The sequence below is a fragment of the Bos indicus genome, chromosome 15, assembly GCF_029378745.1.
Source record: "Bos indicus isolate NIAB-ARS_2022 breed Sahiwal x Tharparkar chromosome 15, NIAB-ARS_B.indTharparkar_mat_pri_1.0, whole genome shotgun sequence".
In the NCBI taxonomy this organism is placed as follows: Eukaryota; Metazoa; Chordata; class Mammalia; order Artiodactyla; family Bovidae; genus Bos; species Bos indicus.
The window spans coordinates 38,373,414-38,399,626 of NC_091774.1; the positions used below are offsets into that span (position 1 = coordinate 38,373,414).

The following is a 26,213-nucleotide window of genomic DNA, read 5'->3' on the forward strand; positions in this document are numbered from 1 at the left end:
ACATTGATTACAATTTTATTAACTATGGTTATATAACTGACTACATAGACACCTATAACTCACACAGGAGATAAATATCTGTCCTGGCCATTAAAAGGCAAAGTACCGAATCCTTTGTTTGCAGAGTAAATGGATATGCTTACATTCAGAAGATCAGGTCCTGCTATCTCCCAGCCTCACCTGGCTGTAGTTACCGACGCACTTCCTTTGCAGGATAAGCACTGCTTAGTGCCAGGTAAATCCTCAACAGGATACAGAATGTATTAGTAGTCTTAATTCCCCAGTAGGAAAGGGCTTGAAAGTGTCCTGCTACCGATATACTTCACGTCTGAGGCAGCATCTGGGGTGAACCTTGGGGGTGCTCCTGCTTTCACAAGTCAGAAACTATTGACCAACATGAAAACTCAGCCGTGGATGATGACTGCCTCTAACTTGGCCACCTCTACCGTGGCTTTCCCAGTTTCACATCTAAAACCGATTCTCGTTTTCTTACACTGCCTCCCTGGTTCATGTTCTTAGGTCTCCAGCATGCTTTGTACCCAACTTGCCTGTTTTGGGTGGAGAAGGCAGATTACCTTCTTTTTAAGGGTCAGTTTCTCTACCAGGCCACGTTACAAACCATGCTGTCCTATACCTAAAACACTTCCAGGGTTCCTTTAGGCTTTCAGAATTATTTCACACTTCATTCACAGAAACAGAGTGGCTGTAAGAGATTCAGGCTTCTTGAAAACGCTCTGGGATTTTACCTTAAAATGCCAAATTCTTGGTGAGGCCGTTTGCCATTATTGCGTTCCCACCTTGGAGAAGTCTGGTCGATAGGTGGCAGACCTGAGGTTCCCGAGCTCCTCCTCAGATGTGGGGTTGGTAAACTATTCCTACTGTTCAGCCCCTGTTGAATAATTTAACAGTGGTTAAAATTGTTACCCTTTAACATGCTGTAAATGTGATGCTAAAGATGGTACATGAAAATATCAGTACAAAGTACAACTAATCCTTGAACAACTTGGGAGTTAGGGGCACCAATATCCTTCATGCAGTTGAATATCCAGGTGTCATTTACAGCGGGCCCTCCCTACATGTTCTTCCTCCATATCTGAGATTCTACATCCATGGATTCCACCAACCGCAGATGGTGTAGAACTGTAGTATTTACTACTGAAAAAGATACTGCACACAAGCGGGCCCACACAGTTCAAACCCACGTCATTCAGGGAGCAACTGTACATTTTTAGCATGTACAGGAGAAGCAGAATGAATATGTTTTACTCCAAATATCACATTCTATACTGCTCTTTTATTTACCTTCCTCCTATTTAAAAATTGGTTTCTGAATTCCTGATAGTTTAACCAAAATTTTTTTCTTTTGTACATTTTATTCATAGTTTTATGAGAAATAAGCAACTGACAATTTAAAAAGTAGATGTACCCTGAAAAAACTACTTTTAGAGGCCAAGCTTAGGATCGGGGATGAGCCCTATTTCCTAAATCTTTTGTATTTTAAGTACAATGCTAATGTACATAGAGGCTAAACTGCAGAGTTCTGAGCTTCTGAATTAATGACTACATTAAATTCAGAACACCTTTCACATTAAGAATATTTATCCTAATTTTTGAAAATATTCTCTGGTTAATCCAAATGTTAAACCAGAATATTCCATTTTTGACCACTCTGAATAGGTTTTTTAGTGAAATTGACATAAAACCGTTTCTGCTTCTTATGCATTTCCCCTATGAGCAGACATGAAACCATCTCAGAGAGATAAATATGTCTTATATTTAAGTTTTCCCAAGGATGTTGATTTTATAAAGATTCAGTGTTAGTTACATTTACACTGAAAAAGCTGTTTACGTAACATGTTAGTTACATTTACATTGAAAAAGTTGTTTATGTACCATCCTTTCTGACTATAATTTAGGTCCATATAATCTTTCTTAGTTCTTATCATGCATATAAGACATTTACTTTAAATCATCTCTTCTAAGTCCCTTTTCTTTACTTTTTTCATAAATGCTTTTGCTCTTTTAAGTAACACCAGGCTTTTTATATTCTTTTCCAAAGCAGAGATAAAGTAGATATGAAATTTAAGTAAGAAGTTAAAAGAACACAAAGAAAAGAAATAAGGGTTACTTCCTGATTCTTCTGTGACTTATTCCTATCAGTAAATTGGAGTACTGAAATAAACCTGATTACCTAGATTTCGTTCAGGAAATGAGGCAATTAGGCATCCTGTTTGTTTAAAATGCTTCTAAAATGTACAAGTACACTTTTCTACATAGTAAACATAGTAACAAACAGAATACTGATATCAATGTGATTTTTTAAATTTCTTTGCCTGGCTGCATGGCTTGCAGGATCTCAGTTCTCCAACCAGAGACTGAACCCCAGCCACAGTAGTGAAAGCCTGGAATTCTAACCACGAGGCTGCCAGTGAACTCCCTCAATGCAATTTTTATGCCTAACAGTTTTAAGAATTATTACTTTTTAAAATTACTATTTGAAACCTCAAATGCCAATGGAAAATATAAAGGAAGAGCAACATACCAAATGAAAACCATTAATAACTCAAAATGTATTAATTATTTTATTGATGAAGTTATTGCTATCCCTATTTGATGCTGTGATTAATCCTTTTCTCATGGGTAGAGTGCTTTAAAAAAAATGTGTGTAACTACCATTGGGTTTTGAATAAGGCAGCTGCTATTCTATACACTTTAAAAATAGAGCATCACAACTACTTATGATCCAGATTTGTGATCAATAATTACCAAAATTTTGCCCTAATCAGGCTTACTTAATTTTTCAACATTTCTATATAACAATGCTGAGAATTAACAAAATGAATTGATGATCAAAGTCTCCAAAAACTATATTTAACCTTTTCTAAACTCTGTATACACTATTACAATGAAAATTAACTGATTGGAATTTCATCTTCTCTTAGTTTCTTTAACCAGTAGAACAAAGCAGTTAAAATAATCTCTAAAATATTTCTATTTTTAAAGTTTTATGATATTAACTACAGGTAAAGGTATCAATTTGACTATTGATAGCCAAATAAAAGAATTAAAAGCACTCTGAACATGCATAATATATACCTATTTAGAATAGTACTTATTATTTTCTAAAGGAAATCCTATTTTGAGTCAGTGATATTTAAAGAAAAATCAATCCCATGTCTAGTGATGGAAAAATCAGTGCCTATTGGGCTACAGTAATCTCCAGTGGGTAGGTAGAGAGTTCCAAAAAATGTGAAAATCAGTTTAATGCTATGGAATTTCATGACTATTATAATGATCGTTTTTTTTTTATTGGTCCAAAAAGAATTCCTGGTTTCCAAAAAATAAAATAGATTAATGACACAATTTGACTACTAGTTTGCTGTATAGCCTGAAAATAAATTTTCCTTCTGTTCTCTGCTTCTTAAAGATAATAAAAAATAGTTGTTACCAATGAAGTTATAACTGCTAATTACAGTAATATTATTCAGAATGAAAACTGAAAGCTTGCTTCATACTGAACTATTTGAAATTATAACTACCTCTGAAGTCCCAAGCAACTCAATGTACTATAAAGGAACCAAGCCCTTTAAAAAGAAATTCTATTTTATCTAAGATTTAAAGGAGCAGTTTTAATTCAAAAACATTATTAAACATGATAAATAGGGCTGGCTGATTATTGTATTTTGACCTTGTGAAGTTTTCGATCTCCTTTCTCAGCGGGGTCCTCTATCTCAGAGCAGGGATAAAATCCAGGAAATGGTGTGAGGGGATTCATCTTTGGCCTACAGGAGCCTGAGAAAGCACCCATCAAGCTACTGATACTCCGTAGGGAAGCAATGACTTGTGGAGGAAGGGTGGGGTCAACCAGAAGATCTGACACCATATTGCGAGCCTCATTTAGCACTGAAAGATCAACTCCACTTCCACCTCCAGAAATCTAGAAAAGAAAAAAAAAAAACAAGACATAAAATAACATATTTGTTAGACACAAAATTAAAAAAAAAAACTTTAAATCAAAGTCCATCTAACAATAGCTTAAGTAATTGAATCCTATTAAATATTAATTTTCACTTATTTGGACATAGCATAAATGATATAAGCAGTATGATTCTAAGCTTAAAATTTTGATGAAGTATATAACAGATATTGTGAACTTTAATTTTTTTCTACATTATTCATTAGTATATCTCATGTGGTATCAAAGGAGACAGTGATAAACTGAACTGAATGGTTAATACGGAAGGAATAACATGAGGCTGAGTCCTGAAGAATAGACAGAAAATACATTTTTCTTAATTTATAAATGTTTCATTGATAAATACATATATTTTTACTTTTCAAAAATACATATGTATTATGTTCAACTCAATTACCCACAGAAATCAGTGCTCTGGTGATCAGAATAGTGAATTAAATGTTACTTCTGTTGTTTTATTGCACCTTGAATTTACGTTTGGGTGTGTTTATAGTTCATAACTATTCATAGTATCTGTTGAGTTCACAGTTATGTATCCTCACCACATTTTTAAATTGAGAAGTGTTATGAAAGTTAGACCAATAATTAGCTTAATAATGTATTTGCTCTTTGAGGAATTCTTTTTTCTTAAGTATTATTTTGTATTACTTTATTTTAAAACATTCCCCATTATTGGGCCATAGCTCAGCTATTTCTAGTCTTTATAAGCGAACACCTCTCTTAATACGTCACTGTAGATAATTAGGCATATTTCTGATAGATAGCTTCCCGTTAACTTGAACTACTGAAGCAAAGTAAATGAACATGTTAAAACCACTATAAAACTACCCTCACATATGTTGGTCAAACCAGTATTTCCACAAATTGTATACAACAGTATCTGTTTTCCCACACTCTAAGAAATCTGTTGTCATTTGACTTGGGTGTTCCTTTATAGGCCGTGTGTCATTTCTCTCTGGCCGCTTCCAATATATTTTCTTTGCTTTTAATTTTCAAAAGTTTAATTAACATATTTTACAGAAGATTTGTTTTGGGGGGGGGGGGGAAACACTGATACTATTTGAGATTCACTCAGCTTTTAAATATATACATATATTTATTTATTTGGCTACACCGGGTCCTAGTTTCAGTATGTAGTATCTTTGGTTGCGGAATGCAAACTCTTAGTTACGGCATGTCGGATCTGTTTCCCTGACCAGGGATTGAACCCAGGCTCCCTGCACTGGAGTGCAGTGTTTTAGCCCCTGGGCCATCCAGGAAGTCCCTGCTCAGCTTCTTGAATTTGCAGAATTACATCTTTTGCAAAATTTGGGAAGTTTTCAGCTATTATTTCTTCAGATACTTTTTCAAACTCACTCTTTCTCCTGCTCAGACACAGATGATTATGAATCCAGGTCCTTAAGATTTTGTTCATTTTGCTTTAATTTCCATTATTGCATTTTGTAGCTCTATAAGCTTCCTCCCCCCTTTTTTGGTAACTTCTATTTTCTTTTTTTCCTGAGATTTTCTATTTCATTTACTTGTTTCAAAAGATTTGTAACTGCTTATTAAGACATTTTTATGATGGCCACTTTAAAATTCCTCAGTTCAGTTCAGTCATTCAGTTGTGCCTGACTCTTTGTGACCCCAGGAACCACAGCACACCAGGCCTCCCTGTCCATCACCAACTGCCAGAGTCTACCCAAACCCATGTCCATTAAGTCAGTGATGGCATCCAACCATCTCATCCTCTGTCATCCCCTTCTCCTGCCCCCAATCCCTCCCAGCATCAGAGTCTTTTCCAATGAGTCGATTCTCCGCATGAGGTGGCCAAAGTACTAGAGTTTCAGCTTTAACATCATTCCTTCCAAAGAAATCCCAGGGCTGATCTCCTTTAGAATGGACTGGTTGGATCTCCTTGCAGTCCAAGGGACTCTCAAGAGTCTTCTCCAACACCACAGTTTAAAAGCATCAATTCTTCGGTGCTCAGCTTTCTTTATCGTCCAACTCTCGCATCCATACATGACCACAGGAAAAACCACAGCCTTGACTAGACGGACGTTTGTTGACAAAGTAATATCTCTGCTTTTTAATATCCTGTCTAGGTTGGTCATAACTTTCCTTCCAAGGAGTAAGCATCTTTTAATTTCATGGCTGCAGTCACCATCTGCAGTGATTTGGGGGCCCAAAAAAATAAAAGTCTGACACTGTTTCCACTGTTTTCCCATCTATTTGCCATGAAGTGATGAGACCTGATGCCACGATCTTAGTTTTCTGAATGTTGGCTTTAAGCCAACTTTTTCACTCTCCTCTTTTCACTTTCATCAAGAGGCTCTTTAGTTCTTCTTCAATTTCTGCCATAAGGGTGGTGTCATCTGCGTATCTGAGGTTATTGATATTTCTCCCAGCAATCTTGATTCCAGCTTCTGTTTCATCCAGCCCAGCGTTTCTCATGATGTACTCTGCATAGAAGTTAAATAAGCAGGGTGACAGTATACAGCCTTGACGTACTCCTTTTCCTATTTGGAACCAGCCTATTGTTCCATGTCCAGTTCTAACTGTTGCTTCCTGACCTGCATACACATTTCTCAAGAGGCAGGTCAGGTAGTCTGGTATTCACATCTCTTTCAGAATTTTCCACAGTTTCTTGTGATCCACACAGTCAAAGGCTTTAGCGTAGTCAATAAAGCAGAAATAGATGTTTTTCTGGAACTCTCTTGCTTTTTCAATGATCCAACAGATGTTGGCAATTTGATCTCTGGTTCCTCTGCCTTTTCTAAAACCAGCTTGAACATCTGGAAGTTCATGATTCACATACTGCTGGAGCCTGGCTTGGAGAATTTTGAGCATTACTTTGCTAGCATGTGAGATGACAATTGTGTGGTAGTTTGAGCATCCTTTGGCATTGCCTTTCTTTGGGATTGGAATGAAAACTGACCTTTTCCAGTCCTGTGGCCACAGCTGAGTCTTCCAAATTTGCTGGCATATTGAGTGCAGCACTTTCACAGCATCATCTTTTAGGATTTGAAATAGCTCAACTGGAATTCCATCACCTCCACTAGCTTTGTTCGTAGTGATGCTTTCTAAGGCCCACTTGACTTCACATTCCAGGATGTCTGGCTCTAGGTGAGTGATCACACCATCGTGCTTATCTGGGTCGTGAAGATCTTTTTTGTACAGTTCTTCTGTGTATTCTTGCCATCTCTTCTTAAGATCTTCTGCTTCTGTTAGGTCCATACCATTTCTGTCCTTTATTGAGCCCATCTTTGCATGAAATGTTCCCTTGGTATCTCTAATTTTCTTGAAGAGATCTCTAGTCTTTCCCATTCTATTGTTTTCCTCTATTTCTTTGCACTGATCACTGAGGAAGGCTTTTTTATCTCTCCTTGCTGTTCTTTGGACCTCTGCATTCAAATGGGTATATCTTTCCATTTCTCCTTTGCTTTTTGCTTCTCTTCTTTTCACAGCTATTTGTAAGGTCTCCTCAGACACCCATTTTGCTTTTTTGCATTTCTTTTTCTTGGGGATGGTCTTGATTCCTATCTCCTGTACAATGTCACGAACCTCCGTCCATAGTTCCTCAGGCACTCTGTCTATCAGATCTAGTCCCTTAAATCTATTATAATTTCTAGTCAGTTTCAAATCTGAATCATCTTGGTGTTAATAATTGATTGTCTTTTCTCACTCAAGTTGTAAGTTTCCTGGTTCTTGATATGACAGGTGATTTTCAAAATTCTTGTCAATATTTTGGTAACTATGCTAGAAGACTCTGGGTCCTATTTACACCTTTTATAGTAAGAGGTGATCTTTCTGTTTAGGTTTAGTACTATGTCCTATACTGCTTTTTTCAGGCTGTAGTTCTAATGAAATTTAATTTTCAGGGCATTCACAGTGGTATTTTTAGTCTGCTTGATTTCCTTCTGGTTCCACCAGGGCTGGTGCCTAGGGGTGGGAGTTGCAATGTGAGAGACCTGGGTTTGATTTGATCCCTGGGTTGGGAAGATCCCCTGGAGAATGGCATGGCTACCCACTCTAGCATTTTGGCCTGGATAACTCCATGGACAGAGGAGCCTGGCAAGCTACAGTCTATGGGGTCGAAAAGAGTCAGCCACGACTGAGGAACTCCCCAGGTTGGGCTATCTGCTGCAAAGTCGGGGAAGGGAGTCTGCAGGTCACAGGACAAAGAGCACTTTCTGGGCCAGGCACATGTGTTGGGGAGACCTGGCCACCCCCTGCCTTGCTGGGGAAGGAGAGTCTCATGCTTAGTAGAGAATGAGCATACTTCTCTGGCCACTTCATATGAATGGAGTTCCAGATCAATTTGCCCTTGGTGTTGTTGGCAAGACTCATTCAGTTTTGAAGAAAGGAAGAGCCTACCAGCATCACAGTCTGTGGCTAGGTTGGAAGTCTACATTACCTTTTGCTGTTGGGTGACAGTTATAAGATATCCTATCACAGGTAGGGGTGTGTGGGAGGAGGGGAGTGAACATATATATATATATATATATGTTATATATTTAAAAAAAGAAAAGAGCAGTACAAAATAAGGTTGGAGAAGCATGTTGGAACCAATATTTGAGAACATCAGATTCCAGAATAAGGAATATGGACGATGGAAAGTCACAGATTTTGAGCAGGCCAGGGAGAAACACAGCAAGAAAAAGAGAAAGGAAGTGATGGAGGGCACTGAAAAGAATGCACTACTTATGATGTTAAAACCCGACAAATGTGAACGAGCATTCCAGCATACAGGCTAGCACGTGCAAATCTGCGGAGGCAGAAGCCTGTCTGGCTAGTTTGAGGAATAACAAAGAGGCCAGTGTAGCAGGGGCAGAGTAAATGAAAAAGAATGCGTAGATGAAGTCAGAGAACTAAAAGGGAGGAAAGGAAGGGACCTTATTGTGCAGGGTCTTTTAAGTCCGTGATTAGGACTTTAGTTTTTATTTTGGGTGAGATTGCAGCATAGTGAGCAAGAGACTGACATGACCTGATTTATTTCCAATCGAACTGAATATTCAAAGTATTTGTTATAATTTTAAGTTTAACTTAAATTATTTCCCATCAGCTTATATATTTGGCAAACTCTTGTTTTTGTACACAGAGTCAAGAATAAATTCTACATTTTACCAGTTATTGCGGGAGTGGAGGGGGGCGCACATAGGTGGCTGTGTGTCCCTGTAAATGCTAAAATATTTGCGATATGACCCTTAATAGGAAAAAACTTGTTAACTCCTAACTTATGCTATAATTTCAGAGATGCTTAGTATTTATTATTATTGAAATTAATATAATATTAGCTTATAAAATCCCTTATGATTATACAGTGGAAGTGAGAAATAGATTTAAGAGCCTAGATCTGATAGAGTGCCTGATGAACTATGAAGAGCTCTCTATAGTCTCAAGGGGCTGGGAGACCAAATATGGAATTTAGAGTTATAAAGACAGAGAGCTTTAAACACTTCCAAGCAAGATCCCAGAGAGAAGAGGAGAACAAAGATTCAAGCCTGAATTTGAAGCTGCCTTCCCCGCTGGAGATATTTGCCAATTTGTAAACAGAGGCCAAAAGATAGAGAAACCAAACAGAAATCCTCAAAAAGATTTCTATTTTGAAAGTAAAATAAAGCTGTCAGCAGTCTCAATGCTGGAGGGAACAAAACCAAAGAGTTCCGAGAACACTATGAACAAAAGAAACAAGAAAAGACAGAAAGCCTGAATAGTCCTAAAACTTTAAGAAACTTAATAATTTAAAACTTGTCCATAAGAAAGCTCCAAACTGAGATAGCTTCACCAGAGTATTCTTCCAAAGGAAGAAATGAAACCCATCTTACTAGACTCTTTTAGATAACAGAAAAAAAGTGGGGGGAATTTCCCACCTTATCTTATGAGGCCAGTATAACCTTTATGCCAAAAACATGATAAAAACAATAATCATAAGGCCAACTCTCATGTAAGCATGAATTCAAAATATTAATAAATAAAATCCAGTGATATATATTTTTAAAAAGAAAACAGTTCTTGATCAAATTTTCTTTATCTGGGAATCCAGGGATGGTTCAACACAGGCCCATAATTAATTTACCACATTAATAGAAAAAAATGGGGGAAAATTCAGGGATCATCTCAATAGACACAGAAAAAGCATCTGATAGAATTCTAGACCCATTTCTGACTTAGAAGAAAAAAGTTTTTGGTGAACTGGGATTAGGATAGAACTTCATTAATCTGATAAAGGGTGCCTATATTAAACATTAGTGGTGAGCATGTTGAATATTTTCTCCCTGAAGTCATGATGAGGACAAGGCTATCTACTAGTATCACTTCTATTCAACACTGCATTAGAAATCCTAAACCATATAGTTATACAAGAAAAGCCTCATATGATTGGAAATAATAAGCCTGTCTTTATTCATTGATGACATTATTATATCCCTAAAGACTCTAAAAGGATCCTCAGACAAGCTATTAGAATTAATAAGTAAATTTAGCAAGGACACTGGATACATGGGTCAATATATAAAAATCAATTAAACTCCCATGGGGCAGCACAAGTGGTTAAAAACATGGAATTTCTAAAAATTGCTACCTTTTACATTTTTCAACTTTAAAAATTAAATATCAAAGAACAAATCTAACAAAATAGATGCATGACACCTGCACTGAAAACATTATTAAGATAAACGATGACTCAGATAAGTGAAGGAATATACCATTTTCATGTATTGAAAGCCTCAGTATTATAAAGATGTAAATTCTCCTCATAGTGATCTATAGAGTCAATAAAATCTCAGTCGAAATCCTAGTATATTTTTTTGGATATGGAAATTTTCAAGTTTATTAAAGAATAGCCAAGATAATTTTGAGGAATAACAAAGCTAGAGAACTTACACTATTATAAAGTTATAGTAATTAAAATAACGAGTCTGGTATCAGTGTTTCAGGAGAGACAAATTGACAAACAGAATAGAAAGTCCTGAAACAAATCTACATTTTGTCACTTAAAAGACAAAGGTGATAATACAGTGCAAAGAAGAAAGATATATTTTTTTCAATAACTGGAAGTGGATCAATTAGATAACCATGTGGAAAAAAGCTGTCTTGATACATAAACCACAATACAGAAAAATCAATTCTAGATGTATTACAGATCTAAAAATGGAAAGTAGAACAATAAAACTGCTAGGAGGTAACAGGAGAGGGTAGACACTGCCCAGGGAGTAAACAAGATGTTCTTACGTAGGACACATACAAAAAACACTAAATAAAAAGGAAATAAGTTGACATAAAAGGAAATGATTGATGAATAGTGTTTTCAATAAGACACCATGATAAGCCACAGACAGGGAGAAGATTTCTTAAGGAATACTCATGTCCAAAATACATAAAGAACTCCTACTGATCACTAAGTAAAATGTAGATAATTGCTGGGGAAAAAATGGAGAAAAGATCTTCACCAGAGGATATCTGAGTAGCAAATTAACATGAAAAGATTCTCAACCTGATGAGCCATCAATGAAATGCAAATATTAAAACTACAATAAGATACTCTTCAACAGCTACCAGAATGATTTAAAACACACTACCAAGTGTTGACAAAGATGTGGATCAACTGGAAACATCTATATACTGCTGATGGCTGGGAGAAGTGATACAATCTCTTTGGAAAATTATCTTGTGCTTCCTACTAAAACTGAACATATACATGCATACCCCCCCTCTAACATCCAACAAAAGACATCAAGAATATTCCAGCAGCATAGCTTGAAATAGACAAAAAACTGAAAAATAAATGTCAGTCTACTATAGACTAGATGAATTGATTGTATATTCATTCAATAAAACACTAAATGGGATAAGAGTGGGTGAATTACTACTACACATAACAACAAATTAATCTTACAGAAAAATTTTGAAGTAAAACAGAAAACACATATGAGTGATTCCATTTACTTACAATTCAGAAAAAGACTAAGTTGTGATGACAGAAATCAGTATTGAAATAACACCTGGGAAAAGCTGATGACTAGGCAGGGGGCTTTTGGGGTGCTGAATTCATCTGAAAAATGGTCACATGTATATATTCACTCTGAGAAAATTCATCAAGTTGCACAGTTGTGACTTGTGCACTTTTATACATGAGTGTTACACTTCAAATTTTTTCTTTTTTTCGCCATGCTGCGTGGCCTACCGTATCTTTAATTCCTCGACCAGGGATCAAACTCGAGACCAGGACAGTAAAAACACCAAGTTCTAACCACCAGACTGCCAGGGAATCCCCTACATTTCGATTTTTTTTTTTTAAAGGACTATTTGAAAGGAAAAGAGAGGTAGAAGAAATAAAATTCTGTGGGACTACAAGCCCATGTGTGAACCATCACTGCTTACTTATCTTTAGATTTTAGCAGTAATTTAGATACTCTTTTCCTGGAGAAGGAAATACCAACCCACTTCAGTATTCTTGCCTGGAAAACTCCATGGACAGAGGAGCCTGGTGGGGTCCATGGGGTCGCAAAGAGTCGTCCACGACTGAGTGACTGAGCACATAGATACTCTTTTCATTGGAAACTGAGAATCTTGGTGGACATGACTGAGGCAAAGGCCACTACTGAGGTCAAGAAATCCCAGTCCCTTTTATTTAACAGGTCAGATGTAGCCTTCCTCACTTCACCTGACTAACAGTTACATCAGAGAATATAGGCTGTTGTGGTTATGCCATTTATTGTTTAAAAATAAGACTCAACCATTCAAAGGGGTGTTCATTTTTCAAAGTGTTATGTTTGAACAACTAACATTAAGTAAATAGATGTGATAAATAGTTAATGTTTCCGTACACACGTATGACAAGGATTTGATATTTATTAATGTTTATCTGTTAGTATAAAAAAACATCAGGTTTCAAAATAGCACATGGAATATAATATTACCATTTTTGTACTAAAATTATATAAACTATACATTTCAGTACACTGGAAAACTAGGAAAAGATCTATAAAGATATATATCAAAAGTTAACAAAGTTATTCCTTGATGTTTGATTTTCCTTTGTTCTCCTACACGTCTATTTTCAGTTTCACTGATACCAACATAAAGTGATGAAAAATCTTTAAAAAAGTCCATTTTGTATGATTCCATATGTGTATATCTATCTATATATATACATTTCATAAATAAAACTAATTTCTAGGAGTATGGATAGGGATTTTCTTTGGAGACATATGTAATGACTAGAATGGTACACAAGCGAGGCTTGTAGGATGCTGGTAATGTTCTATTTTTTGTTATGGGTACTAGTTACATGGGAACTTTAATTTGTGAAAATTCATTCATCTGTGCAGTTTTCTATTGATAAGCCCAGACTGTACCAGCAACATTTAAAAAGTAACTATATATGTTTGGTTACTGATCATTTTCTTTTCCTTTGCAATTAAAATTTATTTAAAAAAAATCTACCTAAATGAAGTTTTGGTTATTTTAATTCAGCTAAAGAAAAATCTTACGGCATAGAAATCTTTTGAATGTAATTTTATATGTCAAAAATTTGATTACAGATGTTAATTATTAGTGATATCATTTATATTTACCTGATAGTGAGGTTTATACCACTGCTTTAAATCCCAATCCCAAAGAATCATCTGAAAGAAAAAATAAATAAAAGAATTCATTTAGTTACAAAATGGAGCATCTTCAATTACAGATACAAAAACAGCTTAAATTTTGGGAGAGAAATTGGGGAGGTGAAAATAAAAATGATCTCTAGATGGAATATTTCATTAATTACACAATCTGTGATTGAAAAAGCAAGACAGTCAGAATAAAGTCACTAAACTAAGCTATATTAACCTTTAAAATATCTATTACCACAGAACCAAAAATATAAATCCAAAATCACATCCGTTTACTAAAAATACATGTAAAATGAGAAATCACCGCTCTCCCCGCTTCCCACCTTCTCCAAAGGCTCATAATTTGTCATTTTAAACCAGTGTCAGTAGGTGGTGCTACTTCCCTAGCAACAAGGCTCTGTTGTCCAAAGCACCTTTAAAAAGCTTGCCTGGGGTTTACATAAAGCATAAAAGAGTGGATTTATAAAAAGTTACACACAACCCTTTTGATTCACAGATTTAATTAGTTTCCCTGTTTCTCTTCTTTATAGATTATCAATAATAACTTCTTAGTACTAGACTAGTTTTCTCCTGCCCGTCTCTTCCTAGCAGGCTGTGGGGCTACTTCCCCATCCAACAGTCACTGCTCAAGGAGACAAAATTAGCTCAAATTTGGCAAGCTATAGCTGCTAACTACGATTAAAGCTAATTTCTTTTAAATTTACTTAAATTGATAAATAAGTTTCTTCCTTTTGCCTAAATAACTGATATAATGACAATTTTCTACATAGCTTTGAACCCTAACCGTGAACATGAGCCTAGTAAATTTGTAATCCAATCACACAATTTCTATGTACTAAAATATTTGTTTCTAGTCATAAGGCTCCTGATGCAAAAGATCTTAAAATGTTATTTCTTCTTTCATTGGTCCAATATTTCATTTAGAAGCTGACAGAATTTTTTTGTAAAGGTACAAATAATTTAGGCTTGGTAAGCCACATAAGGTCTCCATGGCATATTCTTTGCTTTTTGTTTTACAATCCTTTAAAATGAAAAAAACAATATTCTTAGCTCTGTGGCCACACACAAAAGGTTGCTAGCAGGATTTGGTTAGTGGGCTACAGCTTGGTGACCCCCTTTAAAAATCATTATTTGTCATTATCACCAACTTTTTGTCAACATCCTTGCAGAAGGTCATCTCTTGCCAGTGAAGAGAAACATATTTCTTCCCAAAGAAAATCCAGACATACTACAATCGCTTACAAAATTCATGGACTAGTACCTGCAAAATTGCTATGGTACAGCAACATGAAAAGAATTTAATATATATTAGTAGACTCATCAAATTTACACAGTATTTTATACAGTCCTAAGTGTGGTCCTCATAGAATTGCTTCAGGCTGTGATTTAAGCAGCATACAAAGACATTAATTAATGCAGTTTAAGACACTAATAACTTCCTAAGAACATTCACATTAAGATTAGAGTAACCTAAAATCCCTAAGTTTCTTGTATACTTGTCATAAAATGTAGTAGAAGTGTTAGTTGCTCAGTCATGTCTGACTCTATGACCCCATGGACTGTAGCCTGCCAGGCTCCTCCATCCATGGAATTCTCCAGGCAAAAATACTGGAGTGGGTTGCCATTCCCTTCTCCAGGGCATCTTCCTGACCCAGAGATGGAACCTGGGTCTCTTGCATTGCAGGCAGATTCTTTACCATCTGAGCCACCAGGGAATACATGTTCCATTTGCATGCTATGGTTACACAACTGGCTTTTTAGTCCCAAGTGCAATACCTTACTTCAGTTCTGATTTTAGCCTGTCCAAATTTCTTGGGAGAGTGGAATGCTGACCAGCCTATTTACCATTCTATTTACTATTTACCAATAAAAACTACCAAATTTACAAATTGTCATCATCATGACATTTGTAAATCTGATGTTTCCTTAAATTCACCAAAAAAAAAGTACAGAGTGGACAGGAATGAAGACAGGACCACCGGTTGGGTCACTAAAGATTACCTATGAGAGTTGTGTCTGAGTCTGCAAACTTGCCTAACATGCTATTGTCCAATCCATACTCCCACATTTCTTCTACAAGGGTACCATCAAATGGTGACATACCTGTGCCTCATTTCTCCTCATCAGTCTGAGTAGAAGTTGATTTCTTGCTAACTCCAGCATACTTTCATCATGAGGGTTTCTTAACATTCCTTGTTTCCCACCTACTACTCTGGTTTTGAATAAACTCTTGAGCAGTAGCTCAGTCTTATTTGCAGTCACTTTCTCTGTGATCAAAAATACATTTGCCAAAAAGCAGCAGGTCTTAGTCTAAAATCCCCTGCATATTAGGAACTGAAGACTGACTTCTGTGTAAACTGGACAAGTAGAATATTAGTGATTTTGAGAAAACAAAATTTCTGCCTAAGTAGTAGAAGATGTATGATCAGGAATCATACAGCTACAGCAAGACACATCTTAGAGCAGAGTTACTCAATGTGTGGTCCACAATAAAAAAGTACAGAAATGAAGAGTAAATGTTTAGAGATGTTTATACCAATTTGATATAAAATTTGATATTTCATGTTATTTGAATATTGCTTTTATCTGTTGAATTTGCATTCTTGGCATTGTGTTACACCTTATGTCGCCAATCAAAAAAATAAATGGCTCAAAATTGGTTTCCTAAAGCTCAAGGTACTAACAAAAACAGTAACATAAATAACTCCCAATAAATGTTAAGCCTAAATCAAGAACAATACTCTAATACAAACTCACTACAAATCTGTGGGTGTGATAATACCACACAAAACCATAAAAGCAAAAATATTACTAAACTATACAACCAGCTAAAAACTGGAATTTTTTTTTTTTAGACTGCATGTTATCTACTTTGAAACTTTTATGACAGTCACGCAAAATGTGAAGCCTTTTTGGTAAACCAGTAGAACTTTTCCAGAACAATCACATAAAGCTTTCTTATATGAAACTGAAGATTTCTGTTCCTAAAATAGAAGTGACATAAACTGGAGGCACCATTCAGATTCTGTGCTCCCCAAAGGAAAAGCATATAAAGAAGATAAACTATTGCCAAGAGATGTGTAAAATTAGCCACACAGATGATAAACTTTATGCTGGAAGAGAGAACAGACCAAAAAATCTCCAAAATGTATTTACTATGCAACACTTTGGAACATCACAGAACTGAAAAGGCATATAAGGTAAGAGTAATTACTGTCATATTTGTACATAGCAAATACTTTAGGGGCTTTCCTGGTGGCTCAAATGGTAACAGAGTCTGCCTACGGTACAGGAGACCTGAGTTCAATCTCTGGGTCAGGAAGATCCTTGGAGAAGGGACTGACAACCCTTCCGAGAATCCCGTGGACGGAGGAGCCTGGTGGGCTACAGTCCGTGGGGTTGCAAAGAGTAAATGCACACATGGGGTTAATCTAGACCAGTTCTTGGTTTATGTTCAATACACACAACAGACGATGGGGGGCAACCTTTTTATCATTGAAAAACGCATACTACAAAATAGGATTTTTTTCCTATTTAATCATTATTTTGTGAACTATGATACAGACTTGGAAATGTGCTGGAATTAGTTCTCAATCAGTTACTGCACATCAAAGAAGAGCCTGGCTAAACAATGAGAATATCTCTTAACTGCAGATCTATCACTGCTTTATTCACAGAAAACGGCTGGTGGTTAAAACACACACGCTGGGCACGATTCAGTGGTAGAGAAATAGTGTAAGAGTAAATGCATTCAATGTTTGGCCACACAAAGTACATCTTTTCGGTGTGCTGTGGGAAAATGCAGTGCAAATAAAAACTATAAATAGCAGATAGAAGTATTTTTTGCAATAAAATGCAAAGAGCTTCTATTTCTCAAGTTTTTAACCATGACAATGCCCATTAACTTAGCAACAGACACAGCCTCAAAAGTAATCTTCAGTGAGAAATCTCTTTATGATTACAGGGTCCATGTTGGATTTCAGTATTCAGAATCAACGTCAGAAAAACTACTTGCTGCATCCCACTGTAAATTACAATTTTGCTTTAATTTTTTCAATTTAAGAAAATAGAGAAAAGAATCTGGTTGGATATACAGATTGTGTTATATAGGTTGTGAATCTACAACACACAACCGATTTACTCATCAGTGAGCTAAAACAAATATCTTTAATATTGCAAACAATGTTCACTAATTTCATTTTTAAAAACTGAGTCATTTTAATGCATTTATTTAATACTCGTAGGTAACCGCCACACATACTGAATACACAGTGGATGGTGCATGAATATTAAAAGTTTAAGAAACATTGGTAGAAGCATTCATTCCTCCAAAATAACACATAGCTCTTTTACAATTTTACTTCCAAGCAGCCAATATATGTTCTATATCAATTGTTCCAAAGTCAGCAAAACCTAAACTTCACTCTCAATACCAAAGGAAATCCTATAAATAAATATAAGGATAAATAATTCAAATATTATTAAATTTTGAATCAAGTGAAAAAAGAGTTTTAGTGACTATGGTATGTTCTCAAAACATGGTTCTATTATATGATAAGACGTCATTTCATGAAAGTGAAGTGAAAGTGAAGTCGCTCAGTCATGTCCGACCCTCAGCGACCCCACGGACTGCAGCCTTCCAGGCTCCTCCGTCCATGGGATTTTCCAGGCAAGAGTACTGGAGTGGGGTGCCATTGCCTTCTCCACATTTCATGAAAGGATTAATTTTAATTGCTGTTTTTAGGAGCTTCCAGTACTCCATTTGTCTCTTTCCATCTAAATTCAAATTTACACAGTATCAGAAATTAGTATTTTCACACACTGTAGACATCTGTTCAAAAATACTTTTAAAAACAGTATTTTCAATTTAAGTAACATATGAGATGCCTATTATTAAAAAAAATTCTTTTAGTTGATTTGATAAAGTAAATCCAAAACTGTGCTTTTATAAACTCAGCTTTTCTTTGTGGTTAAAAAGTTGAATCCTGATTAAAGTTTCTGTTTGAATATGTTTGTAAGTCCAACATGCTTTACAGAGCTCTATGAAACCACCACCACCACAGTGAAACATCAGCAGCACAACCAGGAGATGTTATCAGGTTCAATTACGTCAATGAGGTTTTACTTCATTGTTCCCTAATGTAGCCAAGAAGAAAAACATATATGTGTCCTCAAGTTAAGCTTACAGAACTGTGACATTTATGTGAAATTTGAAAGATTAGCTATTATGTAACAGCTGTGAATTAACTGTTAAAACATACTTTATTTTCAGCATTTTTCACTTGAGCTTCGTGTATAAATCTAGGTTAATTTCTCAAATTTCAGTACTTTCAACTTTTTCTGTGCCTTTCAACTTTAGGCCCATTTAACTATGTTTATTGACCATAAACCAAAAACATAAAATAAATGGACACCCTAAAAAGCTAAACTAAAACTGTACAACTGTACTTTCTAATAGTCTAAAGTGCAACGACAGTCATCTTGACCCCTGCATGACAAATAAAGGCCCCAGTCAGAAAACCTGAGAATAAGGGCAAGAAAAAAAGGGTGTGTGTGTCTCTCCTGTGTGGTGGGGTGGAAACCTGAGAATAAGGGCCAAAAAAAGGTGGGGCAGGGTGTGTGGTGGGGGTGGAGACTAGTATTACTTGGAAACTAGCCTCATTTGCTATCCTTACCAATCAATCAAAACATACGACTACAGCTGTGGTGATTGAGCCTGCACGCTGTGCACCAGCACCGTCGGCCGCCTAATACACCATGGCTTCTTTAATCTTCACTAGAATTCTTTGTGGTAAGCCTATTTCCCCATTTTACAAATGACACAACAGAGACTAAAAAGGTGAAGTACCCTGCCCAGAGTCACATGACTAGTAAGTGGCAGAGACAGAAATTAAATTCAGATCTGTCTCATTGCAAAGCTTTTTAAGGATTCTTAAACTTTATGCTAAACGATCTTTTTTTTTCCCCACTTTGTATCGGGGTATAGCTGATTAACAATATTGTGACAGTCTCAGGTGAACAACGAAGGAAGTCAGCCATACATATGCATGTATTATGCTACACCATCCTATATTATCAGCACTACTATGTGCTAGTAATATGGCAGGTGCTTGGCAGCCATGTGGAATCACAACAATTGTGCAAGTAACCCCATTTATATATGGAGAAGTTAAGGCTTAGTGATTATACTAATTATTCTCCATTTGCCTCTCAGATCCCTTCTTTGTCCTCCTCTCCATGATGGGAAGGCTGACCCCGACACTCTGCATCTCCCAAGCTGCCATGCAGTTGACTTCTACTTAGGTTGGAAGATGATGGCAGGAAACTGGAGTGTGGGAGGAGAGGAAAATGGTTGTGCCCTTTCTGCTGCCTCCATGACTACAGCTCTTAATCAGTTGGTCTTCCCTTCCCAACTTCAGCTGTGACTCTGGAAACACTATTTCCATCCTTGCTCTATCAGCCTCAGGTGAGGTAACAGCTTTCTAGTGTTACTAGCTCTCGAGCTGCCTAACCATCCCTTGATCACCCTCTTAGGCTTGTTCCTTCTCTTAAGGTTTATTTGAACCACCTTGGAGTGAATTCCATTAATATTTCTTGCAATCCTAAATACAGGGACATTGTGAACCAAGTTCTATCAGGTGTCAGCTAGTAAACTGCAGTGGAGAAGGCGATGGCACCCCACTCCAGTATCTTGCCTGGAGAATCCCAGGGACGGGGGAGCCTGGTGGGCTGCCGTCTATGGGGTCGCACAGAGTCGGACACGACTGAAGCGACTTAGCAGCAGTAGCAGCAGTAAATTGCAGAGCGAGTATCTGAACTCAGATTTATCGCCCTTCAAATTTTATTCTCTTTCTACTACTATGCTGAAAGGATAATTATTTAAGCTTTTAATGAGATTTCTTTCCAAAAATAATAAAAAAAGATCATCAAATCATCAGATTACCCTCCAATACTTGATCCCGTATTTCCTGCATTTCATTCTGTTAGTACAGTTGAACTTGCTGAGCTCTAGTCAATGACTCACTTTTCCATAAATGGTCTAGATCCAATCTGCTGGTACCTGCATCTTGCTTCAGAAGTGTCCGACTCTTTGCAACTCCATGGACTGTAGCTCATCAGGCTTCCTCTGTCCGTAGGATTCTCCAGGCAAGAATACTGGAGTAGGCTGCCATGCCCTCCTCCATGGGTTTGATCCCAAGATCCAATCCAGGTGTCTACCTGAGAATGCTTCACAAGCAGCTCTCTCCCTCGCTCTTCCATCATTTTTTCTCTCTACTAAATCATTGCCATTATTCCCGTTAGACTATAAACATGCCGCAATTTCTCACCTCTCACACACACACAAACTTTTTCATGATCTTACACTCAGCCTGTATCCCATTTCTTTGCTCCCATTTATAGCAGAGTTCCTCAAGGGTAATGTTTACTTTTTGTTTCCAATTATTCTCCTATAATTCTCTCTGAGCTATACTAGGTGGTCCTTGAACATGCCAGGCCACTCCAATGAAGATTTTTTCCTAAAGCTGTACTGATAATTCAGAATTTATAACATAGCACTTAAAGTGTACATGTAAGTTTGGGCTTTTTTCTCAAAAGTTCCAAACTAGAAACAACAATATTTAAAGGGATGGTACAAATATAGGTTGAGTGGGAAAAATATGAAGTACTGAAGTCATAGAATGTTTGAAAAAGAGCTTTAATCTTTAAAAGTACCAACTAAAACATTTATAGCCTATTGATCTTATGAGACTTGTTTTTATCATTTGATGTTCTTAAATTGAATTAAAACACCTACTTTATTTTTAATCTTTCAGAATCATTTTAAAACAGTTTAACACACCAAGGTCTCATTAGCTGTGCTAAGGGAATTCAAGCACAGAGAGTCATTTTCTAAATATACGAAATAGCATCTATCTTATCAGTATTCTTAATCTCTTATCCACTCTAGATGTTTTCAAGTTTTTACCTACCTGCTTCTCTTCTAGACCCGTGTTCTTCTAGATGTATAACTTGGTACGTACCTCAACTAGTTTCTCTACCCTATCGTTAGGCAGAATTCTATCTCCATCTCAGACATGGTCTCTACATTCCTACTGAGAGATACATATTCTGGGGAGAATGTACCAAAAATAACTGAAAAAAAAAGGAATTGCAAGCCTATAACTTCCGTTTTTCCCCCAATGTGAATAGTGTTTTCCTTTTAAGTTACTGTATAATTTTACAGTATATTAGTTACTGTATAATTTTCCTTTTAAGTTACACCTGGGGCTTCCCCAGGTGGCTCAGTGGTAAAAATTCCACTTGCCAATGCAGGAGATGTGGGTTCAATCCCTGGTCTAGGAAGATGCTCTGGAGAAGAAAGTGGCAACCCACTCCAGTATTCGTGCCTGGGAAATCCCATGAACAGAAGAGCCTAGTGGGCTACAGTCCATGTGGCCACAAAGAGTCAGACACAACTCAGTTGCTGAACAACAACAAAAATAATTTTTCAGTATAGTTTAAGCAAAATATTAAATTAACAATAGCTAATATTAAAAGACCTTACTAAAACATGTAACAATTCAGGATCACATGGTGGTGGTGGTGTAGTCGCTAAGTCATGTTCGACTCTTGCAACCCCGTAGACTGTAGCCTGCCAGGCTCCTCTGTCCATGGGTTTCTCCAGGCAAGAATACAGGAGTGAGTTGCCATTTCTTTCTCCATCAGGATCACATGAGGAATGTCTTAATAAATATTTTTATGAACAAGAGCAAAAGAGAAAAAAACGTTCCACACCTCAATAGGAATATGCTACAAACTCGACTGTGATTTGGAAAAAAAACTGGGAAATCACAGTGGCCTTCTGGGGATTTAAGGTTGACCTAAAATCTAAAGACATGTTCCTCTATACTCTATGCCAGAGCCCAGGCTCTCAAACACTTTACTGTACTACTTCTCAGCTACTAAGCAGGCTACATTGCTCTGCTCCTCCCCGCCCCCACATCAACTCTATACTGCTCACAGAGCTGAAAGATCCACAAACTGCACACATTCAAGAAAAACAAAGGAACTATCTAGTCCTAGGCAGGCATACCCTCTGCCTAACAAAGCAAATATAACAGATTGGTTTTTTTTTTCTTCTGTGATTGCCCATTATAACTTATCTGAGAACAGATATAGTTTAAACTTAAGAATGATGAACCAACCAGACACCAGTCTTACTGGTAAAATAATTATATATATATATATATATATGGAAAATAAAATAACATGCAAATTCTCTGCTGGAAGTCCCTATGTTTAGGAATTCTCCTTGACTCTCCTGATATTTAGGACTCTAATGTTTATGCAGACACATAAGCTTTGTATTCCCAAACAACACAATGGAGAATCCCAATGGTATTTCGCCATGAGCAGAGAGTGTATTTCGCCAATAATGTGTAATCTTTGCCCCAAGAGGAGTACTTGAAGAGGGTTAGAATACTGCTGTAGGAAAAAAATCTAGAAATTCCCTCTAAGGGTTCAGCTTCAGGCTTTGATACCCTCTTGCAATCTGCCCACTCCACCCTGTCTTCGATCATTAGAACTATCAGTGCCCAGAACTATGGGCCCAGAAACCATTCAGATTATGGAGATTTCCCGTCTTCAAACATGTCCAGCCCATTTGGAGAGAGGGTGGAAATCATTGTAGGTAATAGCTAAATATTGTTTGGGTAATGCATTTTAAAGAGAACAAATGGTGACTTTTAATCAGTCTCAAGTCTTTTAGTGTCCTCAAATTCCTACCTCATTGCAACTAAAAGAAAAACCTAGTTGAAGGGGGCAGGCAACCTCAAGTATGGCAAACCATAGGCAACAAAAGAGGCTCTGAAAACCTTGTGTTTACTACATTAGGTACTCTGTGGGAGCCTAATTTAGATATACAGGTATTATTACCTTCAACCTATGAGATCACTTTTTATAAATAATTAAAGTAACTCGTTGAGTGAATAAATGACTCATTTTTTAGTTCCTCCTTCCTCTTCCCCATAACAATTCAATTCGATCTAGATGTTTCTGATTTTTTGCCATAACCGTATTTTCGGATTTTTATCATATCAGGCCTTGATCACTTTCAACAGCTTCCCATCAATTTTATCTACTTTATACAGTAAAATCAAACTTCAAAGCCATATATTATGGTACGCTCCCGTTAGAAATATTCAGAGTATATTTGAACTTAGGGGTATTTAGAAGTTAAGTCCAGTGTTCTCATTTTACAGATAAAGAAAACAAGGACCAGAGTAATTAAGTGATTTTTCTTTGTCTTTCCTACTCTCTACCTAAAATCACTCAACTAAAAACATCTACCTGTAAGCAGTCAAGTAAAACAAAGGAACTATTTGGTTTTAAATGAGACAAGTCTTCCCCTAAGGATTTGTTGTTGCTGTAGCTCAGTTGCTAAGTCACACTGGACTCTGCAACCCCATGGACGTAGCACACCAGGCTCTTCTGTCCTCCACTATCTCCTGGAGTTTGCTCAAATTCATGTACATTGAGTTAGTGGTTCTATCTCATTCTCTGCCACCCCTTCTCCTTTTATAATTCTACCAACTCATCTTTCCAACCAAATTCACATATGATTATCTCCCCAAACCCACGGGGGAAAATCTAACAACAAAAATCTGCTTACCACTTTCTACATCTGAGTTAAACCTTCCCAATTTCCTTGGTTCCTATTCTCTACTTCCTATTTCTTAATCTCTTAATGTAGCTGACCACTTAAAAGAAATACTTAAAGGCTACAATGGAGGAATTCTTTAATAAAGTTTTTTGAAAGTAGCAACTGGAAGTTCCTTTAGAAAGCCACAATCATGACTTAGATTATTCAATATGAACTACCACATTGCCAATATAATAAAGATTCAGGACCACAAACAAAGAACTCTTATTCTGTCAAATGGCTACATCTCCAAAACATAAGGGACATTTTATATAAAAAGGACTATATAGGAAAGTAGACAGGTATATGTAAGAATATTTTCTGGGCTTCCCTGGTGGTCCAGTGGTTAAGAATCTGCCTTGCAATGCGAAGGATGCAAAGGACACTGGTTTGATCCCTGGTCTGTGAAGATCCCACATGCTGGGGAGCAACAGTCCGTGCACCACAACTACTGAGCCAGCGCTGCAGCTACTGAAGCCGGCGTGCCTAGAGCCTGTGCTCTGCAACCAGAGAAGCCACTGCAATGAGAAGCCCACACACTGCAACGAAGACCCACCTTAGCCAAAAACATAAAAATAAACAAACCTATTTTTTTAAGTGTTTTCTTACCACTTGTTTATATAACTTGTCATGGGTAAAATTTTAAGTATCAGAGATACATTTACTAGGCCTTTTTCTGTGTTTTATTTATTTATTTTTTTTAGAACTGGGGTTTCCTTGGTGGCTCAGATGGTAAGAGTCTGCCTGCAATGCAGAAGACCTGGGTTGGATTCCTGGATTGGGAAGATCCCCTGGAGAAGGGAATGGCTGCTCACTCCAGTATTTCACTGCAGAATTCCATGGACAAAGGAGCCTAGAGGGTTACAGTCCATGGGTCACAAAGAGTCAGACATGATTGAGAAACTAACATTTTCATTTTCTCTTTCACCACTGGTTTATATAACTTCTCAGGGGTAAAATTTTAAGTAACAGAGATAAATTTACTATGCCCTTTCTTGCCTTTTTTCTTTTTTTTTAAAGAACAGATTATTAAATTTAGGAGATAGAAGTATTAAAGAAAATTATAAAAAGCATCAAAGTAGATTTTAATTAACCAAGAAACTTAAAAATGTATACTAACAAAACTATTTTTCCACTTAATATTAAATTTTACCACTTTTCATTTGGCATTTTTATCAGTCAGGTGGAAATTACTCAAGTTGGCAGCAGTATATTTGAGTGAACAAGTTTAGTCATGATAACAGATAAAAATTAAGCAAAGATAATAGCCCCATAGTGACTTGATATGAAAATGGAACCTCTAGTCAAAAAAAAAAAAAAAATCAGATTTCCCCAGGGATCATCAAAGTATCCCACAGTATCCCAAACATATGAAACAAAATGTACTAAAAGTTTTATGCTTTGCATAGGGAAAATGACTTTAATACCTTTTAAATACAGAGATAAATTTAACACATTTAAATAAAAATTTTACTAAGAGACCACTAAACACTAATTTTCCATGTATAAAATCATGAAAATCTGGAAACTAATTTAAATTAGCTAATACTACAATGTAACATGGATCGGCTAAAGAAACCGACAGATCAAAAGCAAGTTTCAAATAACTCTAGAGACCCTATCTAAAAACTCAGAGCAACTGTTGACTCTTTTGTTTGCTATCAATTTATTTTCAAACATGAAGCCTTCTGACAGTGCTGCACAAATAATACTCACCATTAGTTACTCCAACTGGCAAAGAAAAGGGAACCGACTGTTATATTAAGGTCTACCAATGATCAATATATTAGTAACAATTTAAAAAGACTTCTTAACTATCTGTCCCCCTGCCCCCTCCCCCAATTAATGGTTACTCACTCATTAGGGGACAAATGCACACAACCTAGCATTCTGCTGAGATTACTGAGTCCAGCACAATGGGAAATGGTGCTATTTTTTGACCATGAACCTATTACAA

General features: G+C 36.6%; 1 protein-coding gene across 1 annotated transcript in view; it reads right to left on the reverse strand.

Annotated features, from left to right (window-relative positions):
• PDE3B (phosphodiesterase 3B) overlaps positions 1-26,213 on the reverse strand; it is a 161,956-nt gene that overhangs the window by 50,709 nt on the left and 85,034 nt on the right. Inside the window, exons 2-4 of the mRNA XM_019975147.2 lie at positions 13,534-13,584; positions 3,689-3,937; positions 747-889 (exon numbers count right to left, since the gene is read on the reverse strand). Of these exons, the coding sequence (XP_019830706.2) occupies positions 747-889; positions 3,689-3,937; positions 13,534-13,584 (443 nt within the window). The remainder of the gene's footprint in view (positions 1-746; positions 890-3,688; positions 3,938-13,533; positions 13,585-26,213) is intronic.